Below are 16830 nucleotides of genomic sequence, written 5' to 3' on the forward strand. Positions count from 1 at the left end.
CACAATGGAGGGGTGTCTGTTGAGAGGCCAGACAGCAGCAACCTTTTCAGCAGTTGCTGGGGCAACAGTCTGGATGACTGACTGATCTGGCCTTGTAACATTAACCAAAATGGCCTTGCTGGCTGGTACTGCGAATGGCTGGAAACGAGGGGAAACTACAGCCGTAAATTTTCCCAAGAGCATGCAGCTTTACTGTATCGTTAAACGATGATGGTGACCTCCTGGGAAAAATATTCCGGAGATAAAATAGTCCCCCATTCGGACCACCGGGTGGGGACTACTCAGGAGGACATCATTACCAGGAGAAAAAAATTACTGAACTATCAGTTTTATAAGTCATGGCTGCAAAAAACTGACATGAATTCTTTACAGACGAATGGAAAAACTGGTAGAAGACGATCTTGGGAAGATCAGATGGATTCCATAGAAATATTGGGACACGTGAGGCAATATTGACCCTACAACTTGTCTAAGAAGATAGATTAAGGAAGCAAAAACTATGTTTCTAATATTTGTGGACTTAGAGAAAGCTTTTGACAGTGTTAACTGGAATACTCTCTTTCAAATTCTGAAGGTGGCATGGGTCAAATACGGGGAGTGAAAGACTATTTACAATTTGTACTGAAACCAGATGGCAGTTATAAGAGCCAAGGGGCACACAAGGAAAGCAGTGGTTAAGAAAGGAGTGAGACAGAGTTGTAGCCTATCCCCGATATTATTCAATCTATACATTGAGCAAACGGTGAAGGAAACAAAAGAGAAATTTGGAGTAGGATTTTAAATCCATGCAGAAGAAATGAAAACTTTGAGGTTTACCGATGACATTGTAATTCTGTCAGAGACAGCAAAGGAGTTCAACAGAATGGACAGTGTCTTGAAAGGAGGCTATAAGATGAACATCAACAAAAGCAAAACGAGGCTAATGCAATGTAGTCTAACTAAATCTGGTGATGCTGAGTGAATTAGAGACACTTAAAGTTGTAGACGAGTTCTGCTATTTGAGGAGCAAAATAACTGATGATTGTAGAAGTAGAGAGGATATAAAATGTAGACTGGCAATGGCAAGAAAAGGTTTCTGAAGAATAGAAATTTGTTAACATCGATTATAGATTTAAGTGTCAGTGTACTTTTCTCAAAGTATTTGTATGGAGTGTCACCATATATGGATGTGAAACGTGGGCAATAAAGATGAGAAGAGACTAGAAGCTTTTGAAATGTGATGCTACTAAAGAATGTTGAAGATTAGGTAGGTGGATCATGCAACTAATGATGAGGTACTGAATAGAATTGAGGAGAAGAGGAACTTGTGGCACAACTTATCTAGAAGAAGGGATCGGTTGGTAGGTCATGTTCTAAGGCATCAAGGGATCACCAATTTAGTATTGGAGGGCAGCGTGGAGGGTAAAAATCGTAGAGGGAGACCAAGAGATGAATACACTAAGCAGATTCAGAAGGATGTAGGGTGCAGTAGTTACTTGGAAATGAAGAAGCTTGCACAGGATAGAATAGCACGGAGAGCTGCATCAAACCAGTCTCTGGACTGAAGACAACAACAACAACAACAACAACAACAAGATACTAGAAGCTCGCTTAGTCCATCAAGTCGGGCAAAGGGGTCCTAGTCGAGCTTGGTCGTTGGCGCTCTCACAGTGTATGCTTCTGAAAAGTCCCATCCTTTTGTTGAATTCCCTTACAGTGTTTACCAAGCGAGGTGGAGCAGTGGTTGGCACACTGGACTCGCATTCAGGAGGCCGACGGTTCAATCCTGTCTCCGGCCATCCTGATTTAGGTTTTCCGTGATTTCCCTAAATCGTTTCAGGCAAGTGCCGGGATGGTTCCTTTGAAAGGGCACGGCCGATTTCCTTCTGTATCCTTCCCTAATCAGAGCTTGCGCTCCGTCTCTAATGACCTCGTTGTCGACGGGACGTTAAACACTAATCTCCTCCTCCTCCTCCTCCTTACAGTGTTTATTAAGGCCTTGGCTAAACCCATAATATCCCTCATAGACATAAGATGGCGGAGACTGTCTACAACTGTGAAGTCTAAACTATGAGCATTGCAGTGCACATAATGTGCTTGTGGTTGTATATCCAAAACTAACTTCTGTTTTAGTCCTTTGAGCATACCTCTCATATTCAAGGCACCATTATAGCACTGTGCTCTTAAGTTATCCATTGACAAATCAAGATGAACAAAAGCGTCTTTTAAAATACTGAACAGAGTTTATGATTCAGTATTGGGGGTCTTGTATAAGCCAATAAAGTCTTCGTTGATGATTAAGGAATCATCAACAGTACGACACCTGTTTTTGAATTGAAGGATCACTTGCTTCATCAACCATAATAGAAAAATGTTCAGTCTTCTTGAGTAAAGCCAATGCAGACTTTCCTAGTAGACCAGTGGTCTCATTTTGAATATCGTGACGGGGTCAGGGATTTTCTCTGCCTCGTCATGACTGGGTGTTGTGTGATGTCCTTAGGTTTGTTAGGTTTAAGTAGTTCTAAGTTCTAGGGGACTGATGACCATAGATGTTAAGTCCCATAGTGCTCAGAGCCATTTGAACCATTTTTTTCAATATCGTGGGACATCCACTTACACCCCTAACGCCCTAACCAATCTTTAAACTCAGTTATGTCATTCTTTTGGAGTTCCAACAATAGAAAAAAATTTGAGTTTACGTCTTCATGCACTCCTATAACTAGTCCTTGTCGGCATAGAAATTGCATGGTAGTAAAAATTGTCTCAAGAACTAAATGGCTTTCTTCATATAACTATCTAACTGTTCATTCAATTGGGAGGCCACATTTCAGTTAGTGATAGAATTTAGTTCCAGCACACCCACCTTCTTTATGCATAAACATATTTTCATGATTTTTTTTTTTTTTTTAGAAAAAAAAAGAAAATTTTAATAGATTTTTAGCATATCCCTCTTTGCAGGTTTTGCAAAAAACTTTTTCGGTAGACGCTTCATATTCTAGCCATGTATATTTGATCAACCAAGACTTCTGAAATGATCTTCCCTTACTGGATTGCCGAGGTTTCGGCTGTGAACGGTTCTCGCCTGAAGACGATGAAGCAATTGATGACACAATAATTGTTGGAGGTTGACTTGCAGTATTATCAACTTCCAAGCGGACCTTTTTGGTAACAAATTTATCCATTGCAAACTTAATTCACAATACACTAAGAGACTAAAGTAAACAAATAAAATATAGTCGTATAAAATAGTCCATTAGACACTAAAGTCAGAACACTAAACATGTCTGCGACATGCACTGAACAAAACTATCCACACTGAATGACTGCGGCAGCAGGGTGGGCTTTATACATTCACAACGTCGTAATATCTCAAAGTGTCAAGGTGACACAAGGCAGAGGGTTCCAGGCGCTTCTGCTCCAGTCCTTCTGATGCACCATGGTCGCAGTGCTGTCCAGCTGGCACCAGACTTTACCCGAAGGTTCGCGCACCAGTACAAGTTCTAAGTGTGCCCACGGCACCATAACACTATCATGATTCACACCACTCATTTTCAGTTAACTTGCTTACTACCATAATAATTATTTGTTTTAACTCATTATTGGGGGGGCTCTGCCTCATGCACATGACAGACATTTCCGGCTGATTGGACCGGAATGCAATCTATCCTTTTCCTTGTATTGTTGACATTCCAATGTGGAGTTTCCATTGTTTGATTTTTTACCCTCTTTTTATCCTTGTATTCTGTTGGCATTATTTACTGTGACTAGGTAGTTACCTCATTTTTAATATGAAATATTTCAGTTGTGATTAGATGCGCATATACTTATATGTCTATCTATCACTTACTTTGTATACAAAGCTCTGGTTGAGAATTACAAATTATTTAGTAATAAAAGAGACAACTCGCTGAAAGGCACAAGTGCTACGTCATTAATAGGTACACAAACAGATGGTACAGAGCTTTGCTAGCTTTCAGAATGCTCTTCCTTCAAGTTTGTGTACTTGAAAAAGGAAGTGCATTCGGAAAGCTAGCAAAGCTCTGTATCTTCTGTTTGTGTACCTATCAACAATGCAGCAATTCTGCCTTTCGGAGAGTTGTCTTCTCTATTCCTACATAAATTGTGTTACTTTAAATGAGAATGTTTACACTAGCACATAAGATGCAAGGAATGACACCTCACGCGTGTCTGTATGCACATGCTTTATCTTTAACTTTATGTAGGACTCTTGATCCTGTTCCACTCATGATTTACAATGTTTCGTGTGGCTGGGCAAGTCAGTTCAGTTTTACTAAATGGTGTGTCAGTTAAAATTTCACAATTAGATTTATGTGTACTTATGTATGTGGATATTACTTACCTGAGTTTTAAATCCTTGATTTTATTTGATTATTACTTTTATATTCATGTATTCATCTGTTGCAATTGTCCTTTGTTTGTATAAATTCTGCAAACTGTATGATATTGACTCTACACACTAATATCATTATATTCTCAAGCACACCCTCTTTATATGTTTACATCTTTGTCATTTTACCACCACTGTGATCCATCCACCACATTGTCTACATGAGTATTTTACTTCTTATTATTGTAGTAACTAAATGATAAGTGCTCCCATGATGTGGCAAACAGTGGGAAGACTTATACCTCCATATTGTATTTGAATTCAGACTGCTGGGAACTATGTTGCAGTGTGACATGACTTATTGTTGCAGATCGAAAATTTTTTCAGGTGACTGTCAACAGTGTCGATACACTTGGAGAAGTGCACGGTCCACACTTTTCTGTCTTACAATATATTTTGTGAATAAATATATTGTAAGGCAACAAAGTGTGTATCATGCATTTCCCCAAGAAATGTTGTAGAGTGAGTTTAAACATCCCAGAATGCTTGACAATATGTCAAAACTGCAACCAGAATAAATAAAAGTTTTTAACAGCCAAATTTGGAATGTTTGCATTCAATAATCATGCCAAAACTGTAGACCTAATCCTCATCAATACTCTACAGTAGATTTAGTCAAACTGGAATGACAGTTCATTGCTATACATCCAATCACATAAGTGCAGTTGGATCAGAACAACTGGAAATTGCTGCATGCAGCCAAATATATACCACAACTAAGTAATCTGCCAGAAAAACAATCTCAACTACTACAATTTTCTTTCCTCCTTTTTAAAAAAAATTCATACTTGTGTAAAACTAATGTAGAAATCTGCATAAAATTTTAGTTCACTTTTTCTTTTTAATCACAAAAATAAGGTACAGCCAGTCTGTTATTTGCATTTTTACAAAAATGGTTCCATAAATCTGAAACAAGACATTATCATCTCACTTTCAAAATTAAAAAATCTTTAACATTTCCAGCTGTCTCTTACAGTAATTTGCTGTTTTATCTGTATAATAAACTGTTTTGCTTCTAGTCATACATATTTCCCTGACAAAAGTTTCTCATACCTAATCTTAAACAGAAGTCATACAGTTTACAATTTCACTAATAGAATAGTCATTATGAACAAACATTCCACACTACATTATTCTTTTACACACATTACCTACAGCATATAATTCCATTCCCATTGAAAAACAAAAAGCTATTCTTTCGAATACTTTCCGCTATTCTTGTTTTAAACAGATCTATTCTTTTTTCCCCTACATTACTTCTTTTACTATATTTCAATAAGTGCTTTCATAATTTACTCCCACAATGCAGTCAAAAATTACTGTTACTTCTATAAAAAAAAGTCCTGTAGGTTATCAGAACAAAGTGTTCCCTGACAAAATGTACATGTAGTTGAAATATCATCAGGTAATTCTAATCTGCAGTTTCGTTGCCAATTTTGTTGTGAGGCTTCTGTGGATTTTCTCAAAAGTCTTCAGTTAGTTTCTGCTTCCTTCTATGTGTGTTGTCACAGCTGATCCTCTCTCTTCTGTTCGTAATAACTACTCTCTTAATAGGGCATGAAATACTTAAATCAATAAATATCTGTAAGCATCCCAATGGTGGTCTTCATCACTGTGTCTGAAATACAGAGAGTTCTTTAAATGTTTTAAAAGTCAGCAGAAGAAACTTGTGTTGAAATTCTCCTTCCAGACTATGAATCAAAAGGACATTGTGTGTAACAAGTTGCCTGCTGAATACCTGATGAAACAATTAATTGTGCTCAGCTATAACTGCTATTTTCAGGGTGGTGGACATGTACCTGATGGGTCTGCAGATCCATGAACATGCTAATAAGCAAAGTCAACACTGTTCAGGTGGAACGCGCCGCAAGCTTAGCTTTGCAATGGCAATGGTGGGTGGTCCTTGTGTTGTATTGATGGATGAGCCGAGTACCGGTATGGACCCTCGCTCAAAGAGATTTCTCTGGGATACAATCCTTGCTAGTTTTCAGGTCAGTGCAGATATTTTTGCTACATAATCATGTGTTATTTAGGTGTGAATGTAGAATAGTTTGAATGATGGATGCTAGGTGTGATAAACAATATTATGCGCATCAAATAGATGGCATTGTATTCCATTTCAGTTCAGTACTGACACTTTCCTTCCTCAAAGGAAATTTATAATCTGGATAGATGCGATGAGGAATTGATTTAGAAAATGTAGTGAATGTTATAAAGTTCAGGGTTAACAACTTGAACACCATATCAAACTTTTCTTCTAGAGTACTAGAAGAGTGAGCACATAAATTTAATTTCTATTTCACTGTGTTGCACTTGCCTCCACTTTAAGAATAATGATTATGTGTTAGAGAATGTTAGATAATTGAGAAATTTTCTGTTCTCAGGGGACCAGAGGTGCAATCCTCACAACACATTCCATGGAAGAGGCAGATGCTCTTTGTTCAAGAGTTGGTATAATGGTCAAAGGAGAACTGAGGTAAATGAAAGCAAATATCATTTTCTAATTTTTTGTAAAGAATCATTCCATGTAAATTTTAAGTTGTTGGGAATTACTTTTTATGTCCCTCTTAATGACTGTCATAATTCTCTGACTGAAAACATTTGTGATCATTCTTAAACACACACAGAAAACTGCTTACACAGATCAGTTTGGTTATAAAACAGTTGTCAAGTGGTAAAAAAAGGCTTTGTGCTGTGGATTTCCTTTAATGTCAGCCTTTGTTTGTATTCAGTAACAATATGAAACAGAATAGATTGCCATCTTTCCACATGCAGGAGATATAAAGTGATGCACAGGCACATATCTGAAGAATATTGATATGGAAGTCACCGAGACCAATGCACCAGTATCAAAAAGAAAAGTCAGTGGAATGTTTTGCTCTGCCACATGTCATCATCATAATCATAATCATCATCATCATCATCATCGCCATTTAACAGTTCCAGTTTCCCAGGTGCTGGTAATGAGCCTCTTCCACTTCATCCTGTCCAAATACACCTGTTGACGAAGTACATCATCCACTGTCCATCCTTTGGTCACTGTTGTTGTTGTTGTTGTTGTTGTTGTTGTTGTCTTCAGTCTTGAGACTGGTTTGATGCAGCTCTCCATGCTACTCTATCCTGTGCAATCTTCTTCATCTCCCAGTACCTACTGCAGCCTACATCCTTCTGAATCTGCTTAGTGTATTCATCTCTTGGTCTCCCTCTACGATTTTTACCCTCCACGCTGCCCTCCAATGCTAAATTTGTGATCCCTTGATGCCTCAAAACATGTCCTACCAAACGATCCCTTCTTCTAGTCAAGTTGTGCCACAAACTTCTATTCTCCCCAATCCTATTCAATACCTCCTCATTAGTTACGTGATCTACCCACCTTATCTTCAGCATTCTTCTGTAGCACCACATTTCGAAAGCTTCTATTCTCTTCTTGTCCAAACTAGTTATCGTCCATGTTTCACTTCCATACATGGCTACACTCCATACAAATACTTTCAGAAACGACTTCCTGACACTTAAATCTATACTCGATGTTAACAAATTTCTCTTCTTCAGAAACGATTTCCTTGCCATTGCCAGTCTACATTTTATATCCTCTCTACTTCAACCATCATGAGTTATTTTACTCCCTAAATAGCAAAACTCCTTTACTACTTTAAGTGTCTCATTTCCTAATCTAATTCCCTCAGCATCACCCGATTTAATTTGACTACATTCCATTATCCTCGTTTTGCTTTTGTTGATGTTCATCTTATATCCTCCTTTCAAGACACTGTCCATTCCGTTCAACTGCTCTTCCAAGTCCTTTGCTGTCTCTGACAGAATTACAATGTCATCGGCAAACCTCAAAGTTTTTACTTCTTCTCCATGAATTTTAATACCTACTCCGAATTTTTCTTTTGTTTCCTTTACTGCTTGCTCAATATACAGATTGAATAAGATCGGGGAGAGGCTACAACCCTGTCTCACTCCTTTCCCAACCACTGCTTCCCTTTCATGCCCCTTGACTCTTATAACTGCCATCTGGTTTCTGTGCAAATTGTAAATAGCCTTTCGCTCCCTGTATTTTACCCCTGCCACCTTCAGAATTTGAAAGAGAGTATTCCAGTTAACATCTTTGGTCACTAGATCAGCCTTAATCAAGTCCAGCCATCAGGTTCGAGGTGTTCCTTGCGGTCTTTTCCCATCCACCTGTCCTTCCAAATTTATTTTGGCTGTTGTAGTTGGCTCCATTCTCATGCTCTGCCACATGTACTAAAATTTATTATGCCACCAGCACTTGAGCACTGCTGAAAATGTTACATCACTCACCCTCACAATGTGGACATTCCTATTTGGCATCCAAAGAAAAACAGTCTTGGTAGCTGAGAAACAAAGTGTATTGCCACAAAAAGTGCCTAATACTAGTCCAGGATTGCAGAGAATGAGACCAGATGGCCATGCCCTAGTCAAGTATTGCAAAGAATGAGGCCAGTTAGAATGACTACACACAATATGTTTACCACTTTTGACTCTGCAACAGAAACCCACTGTGCTCCTCACAACTCTGAGCCACATGTAAGATGAAGTTTGCTTTAAAAGTTTGTTACATCACTTGCAATATTTCAAATGCAAATATGATTTGTAGCCCTTCAGCCAGGAAGGAAGGAACCAACTGTCTTAAAGCTTGTGTGCAGATCACCTTATCCATGGGAAGTGAATCACATCATTGTGAATTAAATTTTCACATATGTACATTTTTGACCCAACTCCTGCAATTCTGCAGTCCAAACTGTATGGTTTACATTATCAATCTTGTAATATTGTAAAAATTTAATCCTTGCTGCTACCACATGCATGTTTTTAATGGTTTTTTGGTAGAATACAAGGGAAATGCACTCAATTTACAAAGGAGATTGTACAAATCATTTGTGTAATCCATCCTAGAATATTGCTGAAGTGTATGGGACCCATACCAGATAGGACTAACAAGTGATACTGAACTTATGCAGAGAAGGGTAACATGAGTGGTCACAGGTTTATTTGACCCATGGGAGAGTGTCACAGAAATGTGGAAAGAAGTAAACTGGCAGATTCTTGAAGATAGACTTGTAGAATCCCAAGAAAGCCTACTTAAAGTTGAATGATAACTCCCACAGGTATCGTGAACAAAAGATGAGATGAATTACAGCATGCACAGAGGTATTTAAATAGTCATTCTTCCTGTTCTCCATGTGTGACTGGAATTGGGGAAAAAACCCTAATAACTGTTACAATGAGATGTGCTCTGTGCCATGCACTCCAAGATAGGACTCAGTGGATCAAAACTGTGACCAGCTTATTGCTACTATTGTAACTCACACTCACAGCAGGCCACAAAAGTTTATTGAACATAAATAACTGATATAACAAAAACTTAAATTGTCAGTTAGTCCATGAAACAAACAGTAATAGTTCTTGGCAAAGTATTAATCTAAGCCACGAATAGAAATTAATGTGAAAGAGATCCAGAGAATTCCAACCACGACATAGTCCAATATAAGTACTTCATAATAAAAGTCCTATCTAGGCTAGTGATGGTAGAGACCACAAGTTCAATATTTTCAGCTCTATACACACAGTAAAGAGTTCTGGCATTCAGAGTCCATAGGAAGAGGGAAAATATATAACAGCAACTGACTGCAGGGCAGCCTTACATTTGGCTCACTACAAAAGCTCATGTGATGGGCCTAAGAAGTTGGTCATATTCCTGAGACAGATGCACATGCTGGACATGTATGACATTACACTTTGATACGTCTATATCACCAATTTGTATGTCATGAGGGGTTATTAAAATTTCCTTCTATGACATGTTTTAACTAGTTTCATTCCAGTATATTGATAGTTTAGTTAACATGCCAATAAAATACTGATGAAATTATTGTAATTTAAAGGTGCATTGGTTCAACGCAACACCTTAAGAACCTATATGGTGCTGGGTACACACTAGAAATGAAGCTGCGTGGTGGGGACCGCACACCGACGACACCGTCTTCAGACAGGCACAGCGACCTCAGAGAATTTGTCAATGGGCTTTTCCCTGATGCATCTCTGGAGGAAAGCTTTGCTGATAGGCTGGTGTTTAGTGTACCACAGCATGCCGTCACATCCCTTGCTGAGTGCTTCACACAGCTTGAAAAAGGTGAGAGAGTGACACTTTCTTCAGGAACATGGTAGACGTTTATCTAAAAGAGTTTCTATCACATGGTGTTGTAGTGAAATTTAGATTCCATACAAAATCATGTAAGTATTCAAATAGTGTGTGTTACAAAAAATTATTATATTCTTTGAACGTTAGCAATTGGAAGTTAAGTCACAAAAGGCAGTAAACTTATGCATCACATGTGGCATTTGTAATTTCAATAATTATATCTCCCAATAAAAATTGCTACTAATTAGTGACCATGTGTCTAACTCAGAACTGGTCACTGCATTACTTTACTTGTAACACCTGTTCTTATTTTGGAGCATTTGATATAGAGCAGCACACTACAACACTATTCAGCTGTAACAGTCATTTGAAGAAAATGGCTTGAAAATTACTCTTGCAGACAAACTTTAAAAATATCTAAACTTGGAAGATACACTACTTGCTCTTGTGGTTATGTGGACAGTTGTTTATTAATCAGAAGATCATGTTAGAATGATATTAAGACATGCTATTGTAATATTAAATAAGAAGCAATTTCAAAAATGGTTCAAATGGCTCTGAGCACTATGGGACTCAACTGCTGTGGTCATCAGTCCCCTAGAACTTAGAACTACTTAAACCTAACTAACCTAAGGACATCACACACACCCATGCCCGAGGCAGGATTCGAACCTGCGACCGTAGCAGCAGCGCGGATCCGGACTGGAGCGCTTAGAACCGCACGGCCACCGCGGCCGGCGAGAAGCAATTTCCTAATGTTCTGTAAAATATTATTTATTTGGACTTGAACTGGCTTTTGACTCCCTAAGCTATCATCAGATTACAACCAAATGTCACAAATGCATACCAAATGTGAGAGTTGCATAGGTATTACTTCTATAGAAGATACGAAAAGTGATTTCTCTGACAGTGTTCACAAGGAAGTATTACATTTGTATGTCACATAGGAAGAACCTACGACTGAAAACGAAAAAAAGGAGATTTTTGTATGGATATCATTCCATTTAAAACAGATGGAAAATCAAGTTGAACTTATAATTGTAATCTAATATATGCATAACTGGAACTTAAGTTAACAGAGGGAAGAAAAGAAAGGAAATTTATTTTGGTCATTTAACATCAAGCTCGCATCCTGTATCATATGTTTATTATCTTCAAGTATATCCAGTGGGACAATCTTTCTGTTTCTTAACAGTATGTAAAATTTCACAAACTACACCATATACATCAATTTCTGTCAAAAGATGTTCAGCAAACGGTTGAATCTGTCTTTCCTAGTACCCAGCTTCTTTCATGTTCTGATAACTTAACTGCCACAGGTCTGCCTAGCTGACTTAGTTATACTTTCTACAGTGCTTGCACGTGATTTTATTCACGTCACTCTCTGACAAAGATTGAAATTTGTTTTTACCCTTGAATAAAAAAGTTGAGATGCTTTTGGTACTGTAAAATGCAGCTGTTGTTGTGTGACTCCTATTGTGAAGATAAAAAAATTAAAGAAGAGCCTCCCAGCTCCATTGTGATGTGACTTATCATGGTGGGAATCCTAAAGTTGTTGTTATGTATCTAGTTGTCTAGTGGTACCAGCCCATAAACTCATTATCCACACACTTGACTCAGTATTTAATTTTTGCAACTCAGTGACTTATTTTGTAAGAAAAACATGTTCAGAATTGTCCATGAAAATTTCATTTCGTATAGGATTAAGAGAAGAAAACTATAACTAGGTCATCAGAATCTATAGTACATGTTTTTAAACTAGAAATAAATGTATTTCACACATATTTGAGAAGCACATAGTATGTAACATAATCCTGCAAGATTAGTTAAGATTTGTGCAAAAGATCTACACTCCTGGAAATGGAAAAAAGAACACATTGACACCGGTGTGTCAGACCCACCATACTTGCTCCGGACACTGCGAGAGGGCTGTACAAGCAATGATCACACGCACGGCACAGCGGACACACCAGGAACCGCGGTGTTGGCCGTCGAATGGCGCTAGCTGCGCAGCATTTGTGCACCGCCGCCGTCAGTGTCAGCCAGTTTGCCGTGGCATACGGAGCTCCGTCGCAGTCTTTAACACTGGTAGCATGCCGCGACAGCGTGGACGTGAACCGTATGTGCAGTTGACGGACTTTGAGCGAGGGCGTATAGTGGGCATGCGGGAGGCCGGGTGGACGTACCGCCGAATTGCTCAACACGTGGGGCGTGAGGTCTCCACAGTACATCGATGTTGTCGCCAGTGGTCGGCGGAAGGTGCACGTGCCCGTCGACCTGGGACCGGACCACAGCGACGCACGGATGCACGCCAAGACCGTAGGATCCTACGCAGTGCCGTAGGGGACCGCACCGCCACTTCCCAGCAAATTAGGGACACTGTTGCTCCTGGGGTATCGGCGAGGACCATTCGCAACCGTCTCCATGAAGCTGGGCTACGGTCCCGCACACCGTTAGGCCGTCTTCCGCTCACGCCCCAACATCGTGCAGCCCGCCTCCAGTGGTGTCGCGACAGGCGTGAATGGAGGGACGAATGGAGACGTGTCATCTTCAGCGATGAGAGTCGCTTCTGCCTTGGTGCCAATGATGGTTGTATGCGTGTTTGGCGCCGTGCAGGTGAGCGCCACAATCAGGATTGCATACGACCGAGGCACACAGGGCCAACACCCGGCATCATGGTGTGGGGAGCGATCTCCTACACTGGCCGTACACCACTGGTGATCGTCGAGGGGACACTGAATAGTGCACGGTACATCCAAACCGTCATCGAACCCATCGTTCTACCATTCCTAGACCGGCAAGGGAACTTGCTGTTCCAACAGGACAATGCATGTATCCCGTGCCACCCAACGTGCTCTAGAAGGTGTAAGTCAACTACCCTGGCCAGCAAGATCTCCGGATCTGTCCCCCATTGAGCATGTTTGGGACTGGATGAAGCGTCGTCTCACGCGGTCTGCACGTCCAGCACGAACGCTGGTCCAACTGAGGCGCCAGGTGGAAATGGCATGGCAAGCCGTTCCACAGGACTACATCCAGCATCTCTACGATCGTCTCCATGGGAGAATAGCAGCCTGCATTGCTGCGAAAGGTGGATATACACTGTACTAGTGCCGACATTGTGCATGCTCTGTTGCCTGTGTCTATGTGCCTGTGGTTCTGTCAGTGTGATCATGTGATGTATCTGACCCCAGGAATGTGTCAATAAAGTTTCCCCTTCCTGGGACAATGAATTCACGGTGTTCTTATTTCAATTTCCAGGAGTGTATTTATGTTTTTACACATTCATCAGTGAGAATATTTGTAAATAAAGTTATGATGTCAAGTGAACAAATTTAGAAGTTGGTGAGGCTTCTATTTCTTTAATTTTATCAACAAGACCTTTGGAGTTTGACACCAAACTTTGGTTTGAAATTTGTGTTCTTTGTAACGATGTAATCAAGCTATCTCACTACTTAGTAACAAGGAACAACTGAATTTAATTTTGATGTCATGTTCTGCCAAGCACTGACAGAAAATTCAATACATGTCAGCTTGCTTTGACAATAAAACGTAGTTAAAAGTTAAGACAAAATCATTATAAAACATTAGCGAATTCATATACACAGACATATAATTGTTTGCAGGATAGGTTCTCAAGGATTATTTCGTTGTCTGCATTATTATTTTATGTAAATATACTTACAAACAAATTACCTGATAATGATAATGCAAAAATTCACGTTTTTCATTTGTTTCACAATACACATAAATTATGATATGAGATCCTTAAGCTTCATCATTACCTCATCAACTTAGCCAATCAAATCACAAAAACTTCCTGCCATGACTCAAATTCGCAACTTTCTCAAGTAACTGATCACATCTCTATACAGTTTTATTTATTTTGAGCATGAAGTAACATAGGCATTTTGTGCATCCACTTGATTTAAAATGTGAAACTAGTAGTAAACTCTTTAGACAAAATATTAACCACCAAGGGAAAAGATCATACTGGTTGCTTTTGAGTGCTGCAGGTGGTATAGAACTGGCACCAGACAGTCATAGACGTATGACAGAATGGCAGAAAGAATGTACCATTCCCTACAGTATTAGCATCCATGGAACCCCTGAACGACTGTACAGCAACTGTTCATCAGGGATGAAACTGTTCAGTGTATGGACAAAGCAGCATTTAAAGGATCTAGGAATATCTATGATAAAGAGGAAGGATTGGTGCATGGCAAAACACTGGTTGTTACTGAAACCTAGGATAATTTTAGACTTGACACAGTGTGAAAACTGTTCACTTCAGACTGTAGTTTTGAGAATGTATTTTTAGCATTTTAAGTGAGCACCATACTGATGGATCCAAATGGAGGACATTATTGGCTGGTTTACCATTTCTTCCACCTGTCTCTTCAGAAACTGCCTGCCTAGTGTGTTTACTGTATTTGATGCTGAACACTCTGTGATTCATAAAACTTTGGATCAGATGAAACAGGATCATGGTTTGAAATTTCTGATCAATTCTGACTCACTTAGTGTTCTGGAGACCAATCCAGCAGATAAAACCATCCACAACATACAAGATGCCATTCTCCAGTATCAAGTACAACAAAAGGAGGTATCATTCAGCTGAGTACCAGGTATTATAAACCTCTATTCCCTGCCGGCCGCGGTGGCTGAACGGTTCTAGGCGCTTAAGTCTGGAACCGCACGACTGCTACGATTCCAGGTTCGAATCCTGCCTCGGGCATGAATGTGTGTGAAGTCTTTAGGTTAATTAGAAGTTCTAGGGGACTGATGACCTCAGATGTTAAGTCCCATAGTGCTCAGAGCCATTTGAATCTCTATTCCTTCTAAAAATCATCAGTTATTGCCATGCACTTTACTAGGAATACCATCTCAAGTACAGTGCAGCCATTATGAGCAAGAAGGAAGTTTGATATAGTAATTAAAATAATCTGCTCATTTGATTATTGTAGCTCCTTGCTGATAACATAGCTCATTGGAAACATGACTAACAGGAAACAATATCTAGGTGGTACGATTGGGTTCTCTGCATGACGTTTGAATATTCAGCATTTTCTTCCTAATTTCCTTTAGTGTCTTCATTCCAGATGTCAATGTAATGTTATAAATTACTCTCCATTCTGCTACAATCAACTCATTACTTCAACAGACAGTGACTTATTCATGTCGCTATGAAAATATGATTTGACAACAACTTCGTAATGACTGACTCAAAGAAGAACAAAGATAATACAAACAGTCTCAGCCAAGTGTTCTCACAAAGTATGATGAAGTACTAAACTTTACATTCAAAGATATTAATACACAATTAGTTCTTGTAAAAATTACTGTCAAATTATTTTTCAGAATAAATTATAAAATGACATTCATATTTTCAAATATGATCACAAATTTGAATTAAATTGGATATGAAAAATAATTATGTTTCCTGAAAATAAATCCTAATTGAATGTCAAATTTATAAAATTTCTGTTTATAAAAATATAAGATTAACTTATATTATCAGAATTACAATAAATACAAAGTTAAGATTTTGATTCCATTGGATCGTTTCATTAATTTAAAGGAAGTTCCATATTCTCCAGTCTGTGACAAAAATAGGTGCACTGATCAGCTCCATTACACATGGCACATGGGGCTTCATGGGAATGAATTAGTTGATACCACAGCCAAGGAGGCGTGTACCATTCTGGATGTAATCTGCTGTCCTATCCCAGCACACGCCATGATGTCATTGCTGAGAAAGTCTGTCATGTGCCTTTGTGGAGGAAGAGTGATTCCATTGATGGATAACAAGCTGTGATCAATAAAAGGAACTATAAGGCTGTCGCATGCCTCACTCCAGCCTTGTAGAAGTGATGTAATCTGCTTAACACCTGTTCAAGTAGGACACAGCCGCATGATGCACTGATTACAATTTGCCATATTATAACTCAATGTCTTTTATATAAATGATAAAAAGGATATAAGCTGGTTTATTAGCAGGCCTGTACTCAATTTGAGAGGACTTGTACATAATAACTGTCAAAAAAATCGATTTTTTAAATTTTTGTCGTAAATAATTCTCTATAGTTTTCTAAATGAGAAAAAGTTTACTTCCAGGAAAATGGGCCTCAGAAAGTACCAAAATTAGAGGAATGTAAAAGTGGCTGCACACACCACAACATCCCCATGGCACACATTCAGCCCTGTTAAAAATAAACTTTTGCTCTCATTTGTTTCATTTTTATGACTTTTTAGTCCCTTAAGTTGGGTAATCTGC

At 39.0% G+C, this 16830-nt stretch overlaps 1 protein-coding gene across 1 annotated transcript in view; it reads left to right on the plus strand.

Moving 5' to 3' along the window:
• LOC124544655 (cholesterol transporter ABCA5-like) overlaps positions 1-16830 on the plus strand; it is a 347877-nt gene that overhangs the window by 316316 nt on the left and 14731 nt on the right. The window contains exons 29-31 of the mRNA XM_047123269.1: positions 6171-6378; positions 6772-6863; positions 10300-10547. Coding sequence (XP_046979225.1) covers positions 6171-6378; positions 6772-6863; positions 10300-10547 — 548 coding nt within the window. The remainder of the gene's footprint in view (positions 1-6170; positions 6379-6771; positions 6864-10299; positions 10548-16830) is intronic.

Source organism: Schistocerca americana, chromosome 8, assembly GCF_021461395.2.
Source record: "Schistocerca americana isolate TAMUIC-IGC-003095 chromosome 8, iqSchAmer2.1, whole genome shotgun sequence".
Lineage (NCBI taxonomy): Eukaryota > Metazoa > Arthropoda > Insecta > Orthoptera > Acrididae > Schistocerca > Schistocerca americana.